The sequence below is a fragment of the Protopterus annectens genome, chromosome 10.part0, assembly GCF_019279795.1.
Source record: "Protopterus annectens isolate FY-2018-M chromosome 10.part0, PAN1.0, whole genome shotgun sequence".
NCBI classification, from domain to species: Eukaryota; Metazoa; Chordata; order Ceratodontiformes; family Protopteridae; genus Protopterus; species Protopterus annectens.
The window spans coordinates 66,583,421-66,606,049 of NC_056744.1; the positions used below are offsets into that span (position 1 = coordinate 66,583,421).

At 38.5% G+C, this 22,629-nt stretch overlaps 1 protein-coding gene across 1 annotated transcript in view; it reads right to left on the minus strand.

Moving 5' to 3' along the window:
- PIK3R5 (phosphoinositide-3-kinase regulatory subunit 5) overlaps window positions 1-22,629 on the minus strand; it is an 823,030-nt gene that overhangs the window by 79,934 nt on the left and 720,467 nt on the right. The window contains exon 17 of the mRNA XM_044085025.1: window positions 14,765-14,858. Coding sequence (XP_043940960.1) covers window positions 14,765-14,858 — 94 coding nt within the window. The remainder of the gene's footprint in view (window positions 1-14,764; window positions 14,859-22,629) is intronic.

Sequence of the window (22,629 nt, forward strand, 5' to 3'; positions counted from 1 at the left end):
GTTAGTGTGCTTCTCATTTTCTGGTACTTGTGTGTGACCATTTTCAAGTAAATATTTCAGGTTCTTCCCCATTTTATAAACAAAATGTGGTTTAGATCCCAAAATTTTTTGTGCATCGTCATCCATTAAAATAATTTGCCAATTATTAGTTAGTATGTTTTTTACTTGGCTTGAGAACGGACCATATTGTACTATGCATGCTCTCTTAAAAGATGTGTCGTTCACATTAGTACTATTAGCCTCTGTTCCTATTGTAACCTCGCTACCTACGTATTTAAGTCCTAAGAGAGGTATTTATTTGTGTCCCCACTCTTTAAGGACATAAGTTCCTGTGTCATACATCATACGTTCATCGTATCCCCTCTCTCTAAATAATCCTGTTATAAATTCCAATTCTACTTCTGTATCTTTTCTGGCAGATGTCATTCTCAAAGCCCTAATGACTTGTCCTTTGTAGATATTATATTTGAGTTTTTTGGGATGGTTGCTGTTGTAATCCAAATAAGAATTGGAAAAAGTAATTTTCCTATTAATCTTGGATTTAAAATACTCGTCCTCTAAGTATACTAAGGTATCTAAATACGCTACCCCATATGTACTGCACTCATGAGTAAATTTCAAAAACTCACTAGAATCATTCAAATAGTGGACAAAATCAAGAAATGAGTGGGTGTCACCTTTCCATAAAATATAAATGTCATCTAAAAACCGGGAATAATAGCACACATTGACAAAATATGGGCTACTAAAGATGACATTCTCTTCCCAATCCAATAAGACCAAATTGGCATATATTAGCTACCCTCTGGTCTGCCTGAAAAGCTCTCCCTCGTAGTAAATGAAATTATGTTCTAATACTATACTAGTAAGCTCTACTAAGAGGGAAATTTGATCCCAAGTCATCCCAGAATGTTTTCTTAAACTATTGGTCAAGGCCTGTAACCCTTCCTCCAAAGGGATGCTGGAAAAAAGGTCCACTACATCCACTGATGTAAAAAGAATGTTCTGTTTCTCAGTAGTAACAGGGTAGTTCTTTAAGAATTCCCAAGAATCTTTAGTCAAGTGCGGAATTTTGGAATACATGGGTTTAAGTAATTTATCTATAACTTCAAAAGTTTTGGATTTGCTTCCTGAGATTATGGGACGAAAAGGGGGGTTGGTAGTATCTTTGTGGGTCTTTGGGATGCTTACAATGGTAGCCATGACTGGATCTGTAACAAGCATATAGTTGTATGTTTCCTCATTGATTCTGTTCTCAAGTAAATAATCCTCCAAGAACATATCTATCCTTCTATATGCTAAATTCACTTCATTCAAAGATGCAACAGTATAATTCCCTGAGTTATACAAGATATTATGAATAATACTACTATAAGAAGTGGCATCGTAAATGACCATCCCTCCACCTTTGTCCGGTTTCATAATACGAATGCTTTTGTCACACCTCAACTCCCTTAGTAGTGTTTTCTCTTCATATGATAGGTTTTTATGAATCTTAATCTTACTTACTTTCTTATTTAGGGCATACAAATCTCTTACAGACTTTTTTTCATAGTTTTGTACTTGCGAATAACTAGTAGGGATGTAACAGCTTCTTTTCTTGAATGGATTAAGCTGTATAGATTGATCACTATTCTGTTGAAACTGCATTGCTAGATTTAATTTTCTAGTGAATAACTTTAATTCACTAATACTATCCACGACATTGAAAGTAGTCGTGGGTATAAATTTTAAACCCTTTGATAGAAGAGTAAAATGTGTGGTCTCTAATTTTTTACTACTATAATTAAAGATCTTAAAGTTGTTATATGTATGTACTGCACCGTCCTGTTTAATACCCTGTGCAGTAACCTCACTAGTTATGTTAATATCTAATGGGGTGGGGGTGGGGGTGGAACCCGTGTTCTCCACAGGTGCATTTAATACTTTTTCTTCCATCTCCCCCCTTGATTCCATTTTGCTGAATATACTTTCCTTGGCATCTGAAAAAAATCCTCATCCTTTCTAACATTACCTCTGTGTGTGGTGTTAGCATGTGTGGTGCTAGTATGTCTATAGTACACTCTTCCATCATTGGTCTGTTCATTGACATTCCATTTCTCATTATGTGCCTGTTCTTTAAAATTCCATTTATATTCATTATGAGAGTCATACTGTTCCTTATCCCTACTAAGTTTTTTATTTTTCTTTTCAAATGCTCTCTTTGCCCTGTCTTCGGCAATTTCAAACTGTTTGAAATACAAGTTGTCCCATTCAGCAAAAGTTGAATCATGTATTATAGCTTGATTCATGTTCTCTATATCTTCAATACATTTACACAGTTTCTCATCGTTGTACTTAATAAGAGTCTTCATGTATTCCAAACCAAATGAATCAAATAGTGTATTAAATTCAGTAGTAGTTCTATGAGTTAATTCAACCCCCATAGGGACCTTAAAAAATCTTAAACCCATAGGAACTATTTTAAGGGACAGACAATGGTTTAAATATGCATTGTCTAACTTGATCGCATTAATGGTGTTTAATTTTTTACCAAAAGTAAAGATCATTTCTTTTAATGTCCCTTTTACTGAATTACTCCTCTTATTAAATGTCAATTCATTTGTAAAGTCAAAGATGCAGTCGCTATCAACAAAGTCTTTTAAATTATAACCGTTACTTGCAGACTTTCTAACTGCACCGTTAACAGAAAGTTTTTCAGGTAATGATCTTGTACCTGTGTCTTTGTTGTTCTTAGCCACAACCTGACCATAAGTTTTAGTCAATTGGCTTGTTTTAGGACGTGTGCCAGTCCGCTTGGCCTCCTCCGTAATTCGCCCAAACGAAAAATCAAAAGTAAGGTCGTTTAATTCGGTAACATTAATGTCTCCCTTGCCTGCAGTGTTGGAAAGGTCGATCATTTCCCTTCCTTGTGTGCGGCAGATCTGCCCATTCGGTACGCCTGGGGATGACGATGATAATATCTCCATACTGTTGGCATGTACTTTAGAGCTAGTCCCCATATGGTTACCTTTAGCTTCCGAGAGGTTGTTGTGATCCCCTGGACTCCCAGTCGGTTCACGATGAAACAACGCCTCCCTTGTATTAAGCAGTTCCATCAGCTTTGAGATCTCCCCACGCAACGCTGATACTTCGGCACGGATGTCCGCTATTTCGCTGCTGCTGGTAATGGGGGAATTGCTGCCAGGGCTACGAGTGTTATCCATAGTCGACACCTGAACTCAGCGTTTGTTGTACACTAGAAAAAGTCACAAAGTAGAACAAACCACTGGAACTTGGTGCAAGTAATCCACAAATGCAAAGTAATAATCCACAAAGTGATGAAAAGGTTGAAACGCCAGCTGAAATTGTTATTAAAACATCACAAACAGCAGTCGATCACTGGAACATTTAAAAAGTTAAAACGTTTTTATTCACCATATAAAGAGTTAAGCGCTTTCACTCGTACACCACGAGCTTCCTCAGAACAATTTAATTATCTTTTCATTCATTCTTAAATACGCCATATTGGCGCCAAATACAAAGATGTCCTTAAAGCTGCAGTACTCATTTGCCGATTATAAATAGTTTTAAGTAAAATTTCTGTAAAAAATAACTACGTTTCTAATATGCAAAGAAGCTTTACATTGAAAGTATATATTTACAACACACTCTATACTGTTGTTTATATTTATATACATCTAAAGCTCCACCTTAATGCACTTCAATATAAAATATATATAAAAATATCTATTCTATCACATGGATTCTATCTCATATATGGTTCATGTACATCAACAAGGATTGATGCTGCTAATGAAAAATGTTGCAACATGTGAACCATATAAATATGTGAAAATACAAGTGAAGATAAAAAATAATAATTAAGGGTAAAAAACAAAAATGACAAATAACAAATCGCACCCCTACACTAACTTCTTAACATCAATAATGGCTTAACTGTGATGTAATCATTTATTCCGGGCCACGTCATTGCATCAGTGTAGATTTGCCACCAATATTCCCTATATGCCAAAGTGTTTTTTGTATTACCCCCTCTGGGATTGGACTTAATTCTTTCTAAAATAGCAAACTTAAAAGAGTGTTCAGTGCCTGCTGCATTAATGTGTTTATATAAGGCATTTTCACGTCTTTAGTTCTTATACTATAAATGTGTGAGTAAATCCTTTTCCTAAATTGTCTTTCTGTCCTGCCAATGTAATATGCTGGACAGACGTTACACTTAGCTATATAAATTATCATACTAGTTTTACAATTGCCTTGTTGACTTGAGAACAGAATCAATGAGGAAACATACAACTATATGCTTGTTACAGATCCAGTCATGGCTACCATTGTAGGCATCCCAAAGACCCACAAAGATACTACCAACCCCCCTTTTCGTCCCATAATCTCAGGAAGCAAATCCAAAACTTTTCGTATTGGGGAAGTTATAGATAAATTACTTAAACCCATGTATTCCAAAATTCCGCACTTGACTAAAGATTCTTGGGAATTCTTAAAGAACTACCCTGTTACTACTGAGAAACAGAACATTCTTTTTACATCAGTGGATGTAGTGGACCTTTTTTCCAGCATCCCTTTGGAGGAAGGGTTACAGGCCTTGACCAATAGTTTAAGAAAACATTCTGGGATGACTTGGGATCAAATTTCCCTCTTAGTAGAGCTTACTAGTATAGTATTAGAACATAATTTCATTTACTACGAGGGAGAGCTTTTCAGGCAGACCAGAGGGGTAGCTATGGGGGCAGCTTGTGCCCCCATATATGCCAATTTGGTCTTATTGGATTGGGAAGAGAATGTCATCTTTAGTAGCCCACTTTTTGTCAATGTGTGCTATTATTCCCGGTTTTTAGATGACATTTATATTTTATGGAAAGGTGACACCCACTCATTTCTTGATTTTGTCCACTATTTGAATGATTCTAGTGAGTTTTTGAAATTTACTCATGAGTGCAGTACATATGGGGTAGCGTATTTAGATACCTTAGTATACTTAGAGGACGAGTATTTTAAATCCAAGATTAATAGGAAAATTACTTTTTCCAATTCTTATTTGGATTACAACAGCAACCATCCCAAAAAACTCAAATATAATATCTACAAAGGACAAGTCATTAGGGCTTTGAGAATGACATCTGCCAGAAAAGATACAGAAGTAGAATTGGAATTTATAACAGGATTATTTAGAGAGAGGGGATACGATGAACGTATGATGTATGACACAGGAACTTATGTCCTTAAAGAGTGGGGACACAAATACATACCTCTCTTAGGACTTAAATACGTAGGTAGCGAGGTTACAATAGGAACAGAGGCTAATAGTACTAATGTGAACGACACATCTTTTAAGAGGGCATGCATAGTACAATATGGTCCGTTCTCAAGCCAAGTAAAAAACATACTAACTAATAATTGGCAAATTATTTTAATGGATGACGATGCACAAAAAATTTTGGGATCTAAACCACATTTTGTTTATAAAATGGGGAAGAACCTGAAATATTTACTTGAAAATGGTCACACACAAGTACCAGAAAATGAGAAGCACACTAACAAATGTGGAGCATGCGGACAATGTAAATATATATGCGAAGATAGGATGTTCTCTTTAGAAAATTTTAATAAAACTATAATTAGACCTACACAAGGCAATTGTAAAACTAGTATGATAATTTATATAGCTAAGTGTAACGTCTGTCCAGCATATTACATTGGCAGGACAGAAAGACAATTTAGGAAAAGGATTTACTCACACATTTATAGTATAAGAACTAAAGACGTGAAAAATGCCTTATATAAACACATTAATGCAGCAGGCACTGAACACTCTTTTAAGTTTGCTATTTTAGAAAGAATTAAGTCCAATCCCAGAGGGGGTAATACAAAAAACACTTTGGCATATAGGGAATATTGGTGGCAAATCTACACTGATGCAATGACGTGGCCCGGAATAAATGATTACATCACAGTTAAGCCATTATTGATGTTAAGAAGTTAGTGTAGGGGTGCGATTTGTTATTTGTCATTTTTGTTTTTTACCCTTAATTATTATTTTTTATCTTCACTTGTATTTTCACATATTTATATGGTTCACATGTTGCAACATTTTTCATTAGCAGCATCAATCCTTGTTGATGTACATGAACCATATATGAGATAGAATCCATGTGATAGAATAGATATTTTTATATATATTTTATATTGAAGTGCATTAAGGTGGAGCTTTAGATGTATATAAATATAAACAACAGTATAGAGTGTGTTGTAAATATATACTTTCAATGTAAAGCTTCTTTGCATATTAGAAACGTAGTTATTTTTTACAGAAATTTTACTTAAAACTATTTATAATCGGCAAATGAGTACTGCAGCTTTAAGGACATCTTTGTATTTGGCGCCAATATGAATGAATGAAAAGATAATTAAATTGTTCTGAGGAAGCTCGTGGTGTACGAGTGAAAGCGCTTAACTCTTTATATGGTGAATAAAAACGTTTTAACTTTTTAAATGTTCCAGTGATCGACTGCTGTTTGTGATGTTTTAATAACAATTTCAGCTGGCGTTTCAACCTTTTCATCACTTTGTGGATTATTACTTTGCATTTGTGGATTACTTGCACCAAGTTCCGTACCTTATACGAGTGTCTACAGTGGTTTGTTCTACTTTGTGACTTTTTCTTTTATAAAATGGGCACAAGTAAAAGAACTCTACTACAAAATATTACCCAAATATTCATACAAGAAATCACTTTTTTTCCCAGGTTTGTGAAAATTATTGTCTTGGCAGCTAAGCTAGATAAAGTCAAAATATGTACTCATAACTTATCCAAATGCAGGATGGGAAGTTTTTAGTATACCCCGTAATCTGAGATAGCATAATTTTTACTACCTTTAAATACACCATCTGATGTTAGGCTTTATTCATTCCTTACTGATGGGTAGCCGGTTCTGTCCTCTGAACCAAGTCGGCCTTTATAACAACCTCACACCAGACAAAAAAACTCTCGAGCTAAGCTTTACCCATAGTGCCCCTCTCAGTATTACCTCAGATCTCATTTGCTGTGTACTGAATCAAGATGTGTCAGGCCAGTTCTCAGCTAAGTCAATACAAATTTCTTTGTTTCTCAATGTTTAAACCTTTTCTTAGTTTCTTTCGCATATTTAAATAATTTGATGTTAATCTCATAGTATCTGCTTAACTGAGTGAGTGTCCCTATCTTTCTTTCTTTTTCTTACCAAGTTTGGTACTCTTCGTACCATTGCTGGTACAGGGCTTCCCTTACATCTGAGGTAATTCCCAATACCATTGTTGGTATTCCCTTTCCCCCTTTTTCCTTTTAACTGTAAAAAAAAAATCCCTTTTCTTCTTTGTTGTGAGCGTGATTTAATCATATTTCTTGTTGTTTAAACTGTATTTTGTGGGAAATATTCATAGGTTCATAGGTGTATTCTAGGCTAATGGCCCTGGAGCCTTTACAAGCCTAGCCTGTAGGATTACCTTGGCATTGTGCCACCCGACCTTAGTTCCCAGTCCCTCTGTTGAGCAGTATTGTGACAGATATGGCTGAGAAAAAGGGAACAACTGGTTTTAAGCATTGTGACCAGTGTGACAGAAAAATGCCTAATGTGCATAACCACTTGTCCTGTGTCTATTGTCTCAGGGTGCGACACCTGTCCGTGAAACCCCCTTGTCAGATATGTATGGGGTTTAGTTCCTGCATGTTAGCTGAATGAAAAAACAAACTGATGCTTAGAGGTCTCCTGAAATCTCCTTTCTTGGAGGGTATTTCTGAGTCAGAGGGCTTAAACCCTCCAAGGAAGGAACATAAAAAGAGGAGTAAATCCATTCCCTCCTCTCCTCACATCAGTGAATGAAAATCTAAGGAACCAAAAGCAAAAATTTCTAAACTGACACCAACAACCTTGGCACCGGGGCCTCAAACCCCCTCCATGGTGCCATCTTCAGTTCCAAGACCTCAACAACCGGCTACGGTACTGTCCTCGGCACCAATGCCTCAAGTACCTACTATGACACTGATTGTGGCTATAGTACTGATCTCCCTTTTGGCACCAAAAATAGTTCTTCCAATTCTGGTAATTTCCCCCGTACCTTTACAGCATACTGGTCCTTTGACCTTGGTGCTGAAAGGTGAAATACCCCCTCAGATGCAATATTCCCCTTCAGAGGATCTGTTTTTTGGACAGCAATGCAGCCCATTTCTAGAGTGTCCTGACTCCCTGTCGGGGATGTCCTCCCACTCCTCCAGGAGCCTTTCAGAACAGGACATAGTGAGGCTAGGGGATCAGTTGCTGGCAGCCAGAGGAATTCCAACTCCTTCCAAATCTTCCCTTCCACCTGGAGCCAAGGAATTTTCTGCACAGAATCTGACATATATTCCTCCTTTGACCTCCTTGGAGGTATCAGAGCCCTCGACACTGATGCCAACCCCGGTTCCAGCTTTTTTGGCTCCACTGGTAGACCTTACCATGGCTCCAGAGTCTTCCCTTTGGCCATCGACTTACACAGAGCCAAGCCATCCTCGGGATTAAGACTGGTCTGTCGGCACCGTGTTACCTAGTGTGGCACCTATTTTTTCCATGGCTCCTTCCCTGGGAGTGGATTAGTTGGAGTGGGGTGTGACCCCAGTCCCGAGGCTGTCTTTCTTGGTTCTGAGCTCCCATCCCTCTTCGGGCAGACCTGCTTTCCAGGTGAGGGAAAGGGCACTTGCCTCTGCAGGCTCTCAGCTGGTCCCTTCGGCGCTGGTGTTCCATATATATTTTTCCTCTGAGCCACAGCTGTCACAGCCCACACCTCAGGGACACCAGGCATGGGAACCTCAAGACACCCTTCCACAAGGTACCCACTCTTCAGAGTCCTCCTCAGACATCCCTGCTGAGGAGGTACTTCACAAAAGATCATGCAAGAGGAAGCACATGGATTTCCCTGAGGAACCCTTCACTGAAGATACAGACTACGATGAGGGGGAAGGGTCCCCATGGTCGCCCTTTGAGGATGTCTCCTTTGGAGACATATTGGAGATCTTGAAGCAGCGGGGAGACTGGAAGCCCACCACCTCTCCCTCTGAGGAGTCTGTATTCTTGCAGACATTCTGTGCTCAACCCTCTACTTCCTGGCTGACCCCACCTGCAGATGACCTGGTTCAGCTCATTGTGCAGCATGCCTGGAAGAATCCTGTTACTGTTGAACCTATCCCCTAGAGACCAAACAAAATTCTTTCTCCACCAGAGGACAACCCACACTGGTCCAAAGGCCTACCAGTAGACGCCATGGTTGTGGCAGTGGCCACTAACAATGAGCTCACTGAGGAGAGCCCTACTGTCCATCCCCCTAACAGGTAGTCTCAGGCAATAGACAGACTAGGGAAGCAGGTGTATTCTTCATCTACCTTTGGTGTTTGGTCCTTGAACTATATGGCACATTTTACTTGGCTTCAGAGAGACCTAATCTCGGAACTCTCAGAAGCCTTGGGAGGAGCAGTTTCTGATGAGGTACGTGACAAAGTTGCCTCACAGCTTGCCACCCTGGCATCTATTTCTAACTGATCCATGCAGATGATTTCTCACTCTACCGAAAGGGTGGCTTGAGCAGCGGGTGCAGGCATTGTCATGAGAAGTCATGCCTGGATGCGCTTATGTGATTTTGTGGATCCCTTTAAGTCTTCCTTTCTCAGTGCTCCTGTAGAAGCCTCTTCTCTCTTTGTCCCAAAGGTGAGAGACACTTTAATCAGGTGTGAAAAGGATGCTAAGACCTTGTCTACCATGGGCATATATTTTTCTACCCACCAATGACCTTATTCTAGGAATCAGAGGAGTGGAAAGATGTGGTACAGGAAATCCCAGGGTCCTTTCTGTGACACACATGGTGAGATTACTACCCGTGGCAGAGGGGGAAACTCTCCTGGAAGGCACCCCTTCAGAGGCAGAGGGGGTCTGATACTTATCAGGGATCCAGAAATTCTTTCTCTGGACAGCCCTATCAGCACTCCTGAGGAGTGGCCCAATTGCTTGCCTCTGAAAGCAGTCAGGGGAAGGTTTTCTCTGCACCTCCTCACCTGACAATCCATAACTACAGATTATTGGGTGGACACGATAATTTCCAGAGGTTATCACATCTCTTTCAATCCTTACCCAAGGCCATTAAGGCATATTCCTGACATTCCACCCACTCAGCGGGAATCTGCAGCTCAAGAAACACAAAATCTGCTTCTAAAAAGTGTCATCCAAACAGTTCCACCAGACCAGATAGAATCCGGAATTTACTCAAGGTTCTTTTTAGTGCCAAAAAAGACAGGGGACTGGAGGCCAATCTTGTACCTCAGCATCCTAAACAAATTCATCAAACAGACACAATTCCAGATGGTCACAGTTCTGTCTATGCTCCCATTCCTAGAGAAAGACAATTGGATGTGCTCAATAGATCTCCAGGATGCGTATTACCACATAAAAATGGACAAATACGCTAGGAGACTTCTCCACTTCTGGCTGGGAGCCAATCACTACCAATTCCGAGTGCTGCCCTTTGGTCTCTCTACTGCCCCCAGAGTGTTCACCAAGTGCATGGCAGTGGTAAGAGCTCACTTGAGACTGCAAGGATTCTGGGTGTTTCCGTATTTAGACGATTGCCTCTTCACCGCTGAAACCAAGTGTCTACTGGTTTCAGCTATACATTACAACCTACAACTAATGAAACACTTAAGCATAACAGTAAATGAAGAGTAATGCAAGTTGACTCCTTCTCAAAGGATGGAATTCATAGTGGCAACTTTCGATACTCAGTCTTGCCTAGTCTCCCATCCACTTCACAGGCTACAAAGACTCAGGTCTCAACTCCGGGTGATACTCTGTCAGGACAAAGCTATGGCCTGGGCAGTCTTCCAACAGCTAGGATCAATGACAGCATTGATAACAATAGTTCCACTGGCAAGATTGCACATGAGACTTCTACAGTCATTTTGCTAACACAATGGTCCCCTTGACTCATTCTATATCCTTGCAGGTCAGGATAACAAATCAGTGCAAACAAGATTTACTTTGGTGGATGAAGCCAGAAGAGTACCTATGGAGCTGCCCCTTCTCCCCATTTCAGCCCAAAGCCATAGTGACCACAGACGCCTCCCTGATTGGGTGGGGGGGGCATTTCCAGGGAAAGACAGTGGTCTCCCATTGAGGCCAACCTGCATATCAATGTTCTAGAACTGAGGGCAATGCTTCTAGCGTTTCAAGCGATTAACCTGATCTCCCTTTGGGAACCATTGCCATCCAGTCCCACAACATGTTAGTAGTCTGGTATAACACAAACAAGGGGGAATCAATTCCTACCCATTGTGTTGGGAGGCCATGAGAATTTGGCAATGGCTGATAGCTTCCAACCACTTTCTGATAGCAACACACATTTCTGGGGAGTCCAGCGTAATTGCAGACAAACTGAGCAGATATATTCTTCTGCCTCATGAGTGGTCCCTCAATCCTATTATAGTGGTGAAGATCTTCAGTCACTGGGGCCAGCCTTGCTGCGATCTATTTGCATCCCCCACAAATCGCAAATACAGCAGCTACTTTGCCCTAATTCTCCCACAGGGGGAGTTACCTAGGGATGCTCTTGTGCACGACTGGCCCACAGGACTTCTTTATACTTATCTTCCACTTCCTCTGAGCCCACAATTTTTGAAGAAGACTCTTCAGTCGAAAAGCAGAGTAATCCTTATTGCACCTTCCTGGCCTCGACAAATTTGATTTCCCCTTTTTTTACCTCACCTAGTACATCAACCATGGATTCTGGATCCAACTCCGGAATTGCTGTTGCATCCACAGGAGTTGATATATCCAAATATCAAGCCTCAAGTTGACAGTTTAGTTCCTCCACTTCCAGTAATTGCCAGGTAAAACAATCTGTCTTCCCCTGTCTGTCACATTCTTCTGGCCTCTCATAAACCATCCACCAAAAAACTTTATCTCAGTAAGTGGAAAAGATAAATAACCTGGTTTCAAGAAAAGGGAATAGACCCATTTTCAGCACCACTTACCTTGGTACTAGATTACTTATCAAACCTCCTTCACTCAGGGGCAGCAGCTTCAACTATTCGAATACATTTGGTGGCGATCTCTAACTTTCATAATGGTTTCAAGGACTCTTCCTTGATTTCACACCACCTTTGTAAAGCCTTTTTGAAAGGTGTCACACACATGAGACCACCCCTCAAACAGCCAATCGAGCCCTGGAGTTTAACATTAGTTCTACAATCTTTGACTCACCCCTTTTGTACCTGCTGCCAACTGTGATATGAAAGTCTTATCCTGGAAAACTTTATTTTTGGTACCCATTACTTCAGCAAGACGAATATCTGAATTGCAAGCCTTGTGCATAAATCGCCCATACATGGTGTTCCATAAGGACAGAGTAACACTCCGAACTAATCCCTCCTTTTTACCCAAAGTTATTTCTGACTTGACTATTAATCTAACGATTGATCTACCAGTTTTCTTTCCAAATTTTTCTAACAAAGGAGAATATTCTCTACATCTGCTTGACGTGCATAGACAATTGCGATTTTATCTTGACAGAACTAAATCACTACGAAAATCTGACCAATTATTTGTATCATTCTCAGGACTAAAACTGGGAAGATCTGTTTTCAAAGTTATTCTATTTAAATGGTTGAGAGATTGTATTTGCTTTATCTATCAACAGAACAAAGCTCCTCCACCATCTAAGATCAAAGCACATTCAACCAGATCAGTGGCAACATCTGTTGCCTTCCATGCAATTGCTTCCATGGATGACATTTGTGCAGCAGCCACATGGGCCACCCCTCATACCTTTATCAGGCATTACAAATTGGATATGGTCTTCAGGGGGAGAGCTTCGTTTCGTTCAGTGGTACTCAGGAATATCCTTACATAGGGCCTCCCAGGAAATAAAGTAGCTAAGGACTCTGTCCCATCAGTAAGGAATGAATGAAGATTAACAAAATCAGATAAAGATGTTATGTTCTTACCATAACGTTCCATCTGTGTTGTTGATCTTCATTCATTCATTACAACCCACCCACCACCCCCCTCCAAAAGACTCCTGGAGGTTCGGATATGGTCTTATCTTAAGATAGGGAAGTTGCTCAGATAAAGTCTCTGCATTCTTTCTTTCTTTCTTCCTTACAGGCAAACTCAATCTGAGGTAATACTGAGAGGGGCCCTATGGGAAAAGCTTAGCTCAAGAGTTTTTTGGCTGGCATGAGCTTGTTATAACGGACGACTCGGTTCTGAGGATGGAACCGACTACCCATCAGTAATGAATGAATGAAGATCAACAACACAGATGCAACGTTATGGTAAGAACATAACTTCTTTTTTCAAAGGTCAGCCTAACTGAAATGGTATATGAATTAGATTCTCATTTTTCTCTCTATAGTAGCATGTTTATACAGTTCTAATGCTACTCTGCACATAATACATATAATGTGACACAAGAGTACATTTATCTAAAATGGATCAAACCTGATCTCATTGGTTCTATATCTAAATTAATGACCCATCTTGGTGGTGTTCAAGGTTCTCTTTGAATAAATGATAAGAAATGTATCAAATTCAAAGAACAGACTATAACGGAAAGTTACTGTAAAGCTTCCACTTAACACTTTTTATCAGTTATTTATGTTACTGCCTGTATATCAATGCATACGTCCTGAACATCTACGTTCATATATATTAGTTAATTCTTGAACCTAAATGTCATGTAAACAACATACATCTACATTTACTTAGTTTAAATGATTCATCACACTTTTCTTTCATAGGCAGATGTGTTTCTATGACTGTATATGTTATAGGAGTTAGGACATCTATATGAAGAGAAATCCATAACAGATAACAGAAGAATCTAAATTTGCAAAACCCAAAACTGCAAAAAACATTTTATCACCACCACTGTCATCCTGACCATCCTCAACATTATCATTTTTTAAATCATTTGTCTTGGTGAGCATCGCAGTGGTAGCAAGCGAAGCAAGTAGCCCAGACTACCCTCTCCCCCCAGCAAAAGTCCCAGGTTCATCCTAGGTCAGATCAGGAACGTTATTCAGTGGGATGTGCCCGATGCACCACACACAGTCTGGAACACATATTCTCACAAAGTGCCCAAACTATCTCATCTGGCTCCACTTAAGCTGGAGCACTGGATAACCATTTGAAATGTCGGGACCCATTACAGCGAGTCCTGGAGACTCAATGGCATATACTAAGTCCAGGATGCCAGTTCCTAGAATATTCACTTTTCTCCAAGGTATGGTCATCTTGGAGTTAGTTTACATAAGTTTAGGGGCTGTGGGGGACTTGCCCCCCTGTAAAAACACTTTAAAGGAGAAGAGTGGTTTTCGACATTCACTCCTCTACTGTGTTCGTTCTCTCTCTCTATTTATATATATATATTTTTTTTGGCTTGTTGGCACTTGGCATTTCAACTAACAAATCAATGCAACTTGTGTCTTTAGTAACACTGGACACATCACCATATGATGCTAGTAATGATGAACCTAAATTATTCCTACATTAATGCAGCTTCCACCAAATGCAAACACAAGAAGCATTGTGTTAGGTGAGACTAGATGTAAAATACAGTCCAGAAACTTTACAAGATAAAAGCCTTCATCTCAGCTGCTATACATTCATTTAATGTAAAGGAAAACCTGTGGTATATAAAGACATTATCCATGGTACATAAAAACCCACAAAATATACTACCAACTTACCGAGCTCTTCAAGTGCCTTACAGGCTTTACTCAGGCTCACAGATGTACAGCTCTTTTCTGTGTCACACCACTGGCTTCTTCCACTTACTGTTGCCTAACAGATTGAAAGAAAATGCAAGACTGCAACATATTAGGAGATATTTCCTAAATGCTTAACCACAATATTTTACAGAAATAATATAGTTTATGAATCTTTAGGAGTTGCAGTCCAAATCTGAAGCATTTTTAATTAAATAGCTTTTATGATTACTGATCTAAACCTATAAAATCTCAGCTGATCAGAATTAATAATACACACAGAGCAGAAGACATATGCTAGCATTATAACATATAGATAACAGGATGGTGATAATGTTATGCTACATTCATAATCTAGAATACCAAGGTCGAAACTAGGCATAATTTAAGTATTTGAATACACTAGTACCAAGATTCTTTGTGGAAGTTCAACAGTAACTTATCCCTTAAAAGGGGCCATTGGCTCAGAGGGATTTATGCAGCCAACAAAATGAATGAATGAAAGATAACAGAGTTCACTTTTTATACTATAAGAGAGAAATGTACTTACTGTTGGGTTCCTTATTCCCCAAGCAGCTGTTGAGGTTCATCCAGACCAAGGTTAGTATTTCAGAGTACAGTTCTGAGCCTGCCCAACTCAAGATGGCTACACTATGTTTGCAAGAAGCACAATTGCTTAAGTCCCATTTGTTCACTCAAAATTCCTTACCAACACATTTGCTTAATTAAATAAGGGCAGAAACAAATTTGTATGGAAATCTAAGTGAGTATGTTCATTTATGCATATAGTGGTAACAACAAATGTGTTGCAACAGTTAACTCAAACTTACGGAGTTAAATATATACTTTTGGGGGAATTCCCCTATATCACTTTTGTTGGGGCTTTGCACCCACACCCATGCTTAATTATTCTTAATACAAAGATTGAGCTATTTCATAGGATGTGGAAAATTAATTTTTGGTGTGTATATTTGTGTTTTACACTACTTTTTCAAGTTGTAATCATCTCAGACTGAGAGTGTTTATGTTTGGGACTGTGGGGTGAATACACCTTCCATGTGAGAGATACAGGTGGCTTGCTCCCTGCAAAACATGTGTTAAAGTCTATCCACTTTCTTAGTTTGTCCTCTAGAAGGAATATGCTAGTGCTTTTGTCAGTTTACAGTGGCCTTCTATTCTGTTTTGAGAATACAGTATGAAGATAAAGTATGCACCAAATTACATGACTTGTAGGATACATATTCATGCATTTGTATTTCACACAATAGTCATTCTTGCAAACACTGGCATGGCTCCATGGTGTACGGGGATAATGCTCTGTCTATGTCTTTGATGACTTGTGTTCAATTAGCAGCTCATGTGCTGAAGAAACAAGGTGGAAAAGACTGGTGTGAGTGCCCATTGCTAGCTCGTCCTCTTGATGAGAAGGTGACAGACTGGCTTGCTGTACTGTGGACACTTACTAGAAGAGGGGCATTTTAAAGGTAGCAATAGATAGGATGTTTGTTTAGTTCCTTTCCTTTCCTTTACTGCTGGAAGGCTAATAGTTGGCAGATATGGGGAAAATATAAAATTCTTGCAAATACAGGGTAATCCCTCCCCAAGATGCATTTTCATATACTGCCGTCCCCGAAACATCAGAGAAAATGTGTTTCTGTTATCACAGTTTCAACACAATGTTTCCAATATACAAAAGGTATATTGGATTTTCACCCATTACATTTCTTTTTCAGTTTCATAAGGATTTCTCCTAACACCAATTTTAGTTTGTTTTTAATCCTCTATTTTCAATTCACTAAAGATGCAAATACTGTTTTTATGCCACTGATATAACTGGCCTACAGATCATCAAAAATGCTGGTGGGTACAAACTTGGTAACACAATTAGTTCAACAAAAGATGCTGAAGATCTCTCTAAGATGGTCTAAGTTAAAAAATGCTATTCATCAAGAGGCTTACATTCTGTATCAATTAAAACCCATCCCCTCTGTCTTTTAAAGGAGTTCTGTTTTGTCTCAGAACTCTTCCCCATAAAATAGGCTGGACATTGTTTACAACACGGTGGCCAATGGGTTTGCTGGATACTGGTTACTATGAAAGACAAAAAAAAATACTAATTTCTGTGCTGAGGATTCAGTCCCAAGCTCCACCATTAACTGTATTCATTACATCTGCAAGACGACATCATTTTACAGGAATTTATTCTACTTAGGTGCCCTCTGTAAAAATGACGGGCTTAAATCTTACTCCTGTACCACATACAGGATCAACTAGATCTACCATCCAACATTATCTTACTTGGCCTACTGTGATCAAAACAATATTTTCTGCAGAACTGAAATATCTTTCACATTCCATCACTTCCAGTTCAACTCACTAGTTCTGCATATAGTGCTTGTTCAAAATGTAGAGGAAAAAAGAATGAGTTGTAAAACATGTCACAACATGTTAATCTGTGTAAATCTATTTAACTGTTCACCATACAAGGAAAGGCTCACAGAATGAGAACATCCAACAGTGATCAGCTGGTTTAGTGTAAAAAAAAAATAACAGCATACTTGTTCCAGGCTTTGTGTCAGGTTTGCACTACTGCTTTTGTTGGCATAATGGTTAAGGTCTTCACTTCACAGATACAAGATAAAGGGTTTGATTTTAACCTTTGGGTATTGCTAGGCATGAAAGTGTCTGACACAGTTGTATTCTCCTATGAGCCTATGAAAACAGAGAAGGACTGTCACCGCATACTCAGCTTATTTTAAAAAGAGACAATGGGGATTGTCAAGGACAGGAATGCTTCCAGTTTTGTCTCTAATTACAGCTTACCGAATGATAGCACACACATTATTACCCTAGAAAGAATTCAGTTTTATGGCAGCCAATGGTAATTATCCATGCAGATGGGCCTAGGCAGCTCATGATAATAGATTAAAGAAGGATTTACATAAGGTTTGACAACATGCTAAGATGGGAACGAAGAAAAATAGCATGGTTTAAAAACAAACAACCAGAACAACAACAAAAAAGTGCATACATGAATCAAAACAGAGTTAAAAGTAATACTAAATCAACAGTCCACAGCTGAAACAGCAGACATAACAGAAAATGTCAGCTTTAAAAAAAAAAAAAATATATATATATATGTGTGTGTGTGTGTGTGTGTGTGTGTGTGTGTGTGTGTGTGTGTGGGTGTAGGTATATATATATATGTGTGTGTGTGCGTGTATATATATATATATATATATATATATATATATATATATATATATATATATATATTACATGCATACATATATACAGAAGCACACTCCTCCATTAATCCAGTAAACCTTGTATGCCTCATTGCTAACTGGATAATAATATTGAGAGGGAATATACATGCCTATCCTGGACCAACTCATCTAACCCCAGACCCACCAAACCAGCCTCCACACATCCCAAAACACCAACAGGCTACCTCTCCAACCCTGTATGACTTAAAATACTACATAATAACCTAAGAAGTCTGTATAACAAAATCACAGAAGTTCATGCCTGTATAGTCCACTACTCCCTTAATCTCTTTATAGCCAGAGAAACCTGCTTAAAACCAATTACTAAAGATACAGATATACTCCCAGCAGGTTATAATATACTCAGACTAGATAGAACCAACAAGAAAGCAGGCATAGTTGCTGTTTTCAACAGTAATGTTTTAGATCGCTCCACTTACCATGATACTATACCCGCTTTTAACAATGCTGAACTTCTCAACTCCTTACTCAAACTGAATACTGACAAATTTCTAGCCACAATAAGTCTACATATCACAACATTCCCCATCCTGAAAGAGATCCTCTCCTGGATCTCAGCCAAAATAAGACTGGAAACCATCTTGCTAGGAGTCGTTAACATAGATCGGCAAAGGATAGCCCTAGAAAACCCAACAATTTCAATTCAACTATAAAAATTCTCCCACTGGATCAAATTTGTAACTACAATTAACACAGTCACATCTAAAGAATCCATCCTAGACTGGATTGTGACATCCATCCATCCCAAACAATGTTGCCACAAGAGGCAGCCTATAGCCTAAGTGATCACCAGCAAAACTATATAATCAGATACCCCTCCAAACAGCCCCACAAGGTTCATCACTATAACAAAGTCAGAAACCTCAGTAACTTCAGTACAGAAACTTTTACTGGAAGCTTATTACAGATCAATTGGATTCCACTTAAAACTCTTCCCCTTGATGAAGCAGTAGACGTAGGTAATAAAATGTTTCTAAATATCTTGGAAGGTCAGGCACCATTATAAACCAAAAGAGTTAAAAACAAACCAGCCCCTTGGTTAACTAAACAACAAACTCATGCAACTTAGAGATAAAGCCTAGAAGTCAAACCAAGTCTCAAACATCCCTGCAACAATATAGGTGGTTTAGGAAACACAACAAACAATGCATAAAACAGGACAAAATGTTTATTATAGCAACACCCAAAATTCATCATCAAATAGTCCCTTCTGGACATAAATAAATGCATTCCTTAGTCCTGGAAAATCAACCCAACCCAGCCCATCCCCAACAAATAACTCCCAAAGCATTGCTTCATAATTTAACTCAAATTTTATAAATACTGTACTCCCCCTCCTACAAAACAAAACTACTACAAATCCAGCCATCCACCACAATCCGTAAAGCCTTCATACTCACTCCAATTTAAAAATCTACAATTAAAAGCAGTATGCTCTTACAAGACAACAGCTACTGCCCCTGACCAGTTTTCATCAGAATACCTAAAACTCGCTGCAGACAGCCTTGCATTTATTGTCTCAATTCTAAGAAACTGCTCTATTCAAGAAAAATATGCCTCCACCTTATGGAAAAAACCTACATAATACGCCTCCATAAAGGCAGTTCATCAACTGAGCTTACAAAGTATAAACTGCCTATTATTCTCTCACCCTTATACAAACTCTTGGAAAGATGTATTTTACTCTCAGATTACTACATATATTACTTCTCATGACCTTCTCCCTCCCTCACATGGTTTCAGACTCAATCACAGTACAAACTCCGCCCTTCTAAGATTCACGGATGTGATAACTCACAATAGAAATTCAGGTCTTCTAACCCTATTTCTGGCTCTTTCTAAGGAAATCAAGACAGTCAATCATTACATTCTCCTAACTAAAATCCCTTCCTATGTGTTCTCACCCTCCTCATTTAACTGTTTTCTTACTTACCTTGTTAATCAGTACAAAGCAGTGAAATGGCAGGATGAGTCTCAAAAGGCTCGATCCTAGTACCACTACTGTTCAACTTACTTATCACGACCTAAACACAGCAGCAAAGAGACCACCATAGTACAATATGCTAATGACTCTACTATAATATTGCTCCTTTACCTCCATAAAGGCTTCCTCCTGAATAAAAAAAAAAAAAAAAAAGCTACTACTATTCACTCTCAGTTCTCTCTCCTCCCCAAAAACTACCTTTAATATGCTATCATCCAGAAGTGTAATTGTTTCTGCGCTGGGCCAGTGCTATGAACCAGCACCCCACCCATCTAAAAAAAAAAAAAACACCACTTTAATAAGCCATAACTGATTAGCTTATGAAAGTTAGATCTATGTACCTCACCCTCAGCAAAAAAAAAAAAATAAAAGTTCCTTCTACTGGCACACCAACCAAGTGGCCAGATGCATGACATACTCCCCCTCCCTCCAGCCCCAGCCATTCTGATCCCATTTCACCCCTCCAACCCTGCTTTAACACATTTTATTTAAAAATATTATCTTTTAAACTGTATCAAACAGTTGCTATACTTTATACCCTGCATGCACAAAGCACTACAGAGCTCGGATTTTAGATATTTTACTTTTACTTATAAACTGTAACAAACTGTTTGCCACAATGTAGCAAGCGGTTGCTACAGTTTAGACCATACACAGAATTATAGAAAACTCAGGTTTTAGTTAAAAAAAAGATTTTTTTTTTTTGTTTTTTTTTTACTTTTAAGCCATAGCAAGCTGTAGCAAGCAGGTACTATAGTTTAGACCACACACAGAGTGCTACAGTGCTCAGTTCAGAGTGCAAATGCAATACTGGCTTTAGAACAATCAGTTGGGATCAGCTAATCACACCCCCCAACACAAAGCACCCGGGGCTGTTGTCCCTTTCACCCCATCCTACACTACTGTTGTTATCTAACAAGACCAATATAGAACTGGTATCCCACATCAAACTACAGGTATGATTACGGACACGTATTTAACATGCTTATATGTTTAACCTGTAATTCCTTTTTAGATTAAGTTATAATTAATTGTAAAATGTAATCATCTAGGATACAAGCATGAGCTAAAATGTTAAATATTTTGAAATTTATGGTCAGGTTTTTAATGAATAGCATTTTAAACCATGATGATACCAATTATATTATTGTTTTAGATATTTTTCTTTACCAGAATGAATGGTTAAACAAGAGCATTCAAACTGACGTTTTTCATTTTGTTACTTAGGTAGCCAAATCAGGGGAAACAGTATAATATTTTTTTATTAAAACAAGATTGTTTTAGCATTTCGACTGATTATACCTTTCAACTGTTCTTAATTTGGCAGAACGTTCCTGACTTTTTTCTTATTCTCACCCAGCCCCTTTGATTCTTTAGACTATCACTGAAGATTACATTAGTCAACGTGGCATGTTTTTGAGTTTAGTACCTCTTATTGTTCACAGAAAGCCTGCCGTTGTATAACGTTTTATTAACACAATTAATATTGAAATAGTGTCCCTGATTTGAGGCCTTCGTTCCTTCATTATTTTTTCCTTTGCCCAGAAATCTTGAGCAAAGAAATTGAGAAGTATGCAGCTGATGGAATATTTATCTGGCATTACTTTTAATGTTGTTTTGATAGCCTCTGTGTAAACTTGTTTTTGCCTTGTTAGCTCTGTTGCTATGCTGTAGTATCATTTCCTCTTTATGGAATTAAAAAGTAAATGATCAGAAAACAAACAAACAAACACAATGAAAAATATTCAGTTTGGCATATATGCATTTGTTTTGGGGGCATTAAAAGGTTTTTGTTTAGAAAAAGTATTAAAATATGTATTTTTTCTGGTAATATGCAAAAGTATAAATGTGCATGACATAAAAGGTGCATAATGATGCGAGAAGTAGCCGTAGAGGGGACACACATAGCTGTGTTTTTCATTATGTAGAGAAGGATAGTAGACCAGCATGGGTAGGAGTCAGCAAAGATACTTAAACCCCACAAGGGTACCATACGCTACTACTTAAATCTTGAATAAAAGCCACACAGAAAGATTTAAACGTCTCCAGATTTCACAGTGGTATACAGGGTGAAATGCAGATGCATCTCCTGCATAACATAACTTCATAAGTCCTGTTATTCAGGTGAATTTCAACCATTCTATAGAGGTAACGGTAGTAGTTGTGAAGGGAAATTTGATGGTTTTCCATAACAAAGACTTCAGGTGAAGGAAGATCTCAAAGTGGAAGCAATTCTGCACATACACATCCTGGGGCAGAAAGCAGAGGAGATGTAAATGCATACCTAGTATTACATCTCATGAAAATCAGGAAGAGATTTTAAGAATTACTACAAACTCAAAAACAACCAAAAAATTTTAAAGTGACTAAGGATTAGTGAGGCAAGCAGGTGTGATAGCACAGGCAGAGTTCATGGCAAAGGGGCTGTTTTTCTAATATGAGATGACTTATGCTTCATTTCCAAATTTTGTTTGCTTCAATACAGCAGCATTTGTCAAATTATAAGAAAAAAAGCACAGCAGAATATGACAAAACAAAAACTAAATATTTTAAATATTATAGATATGGGCATA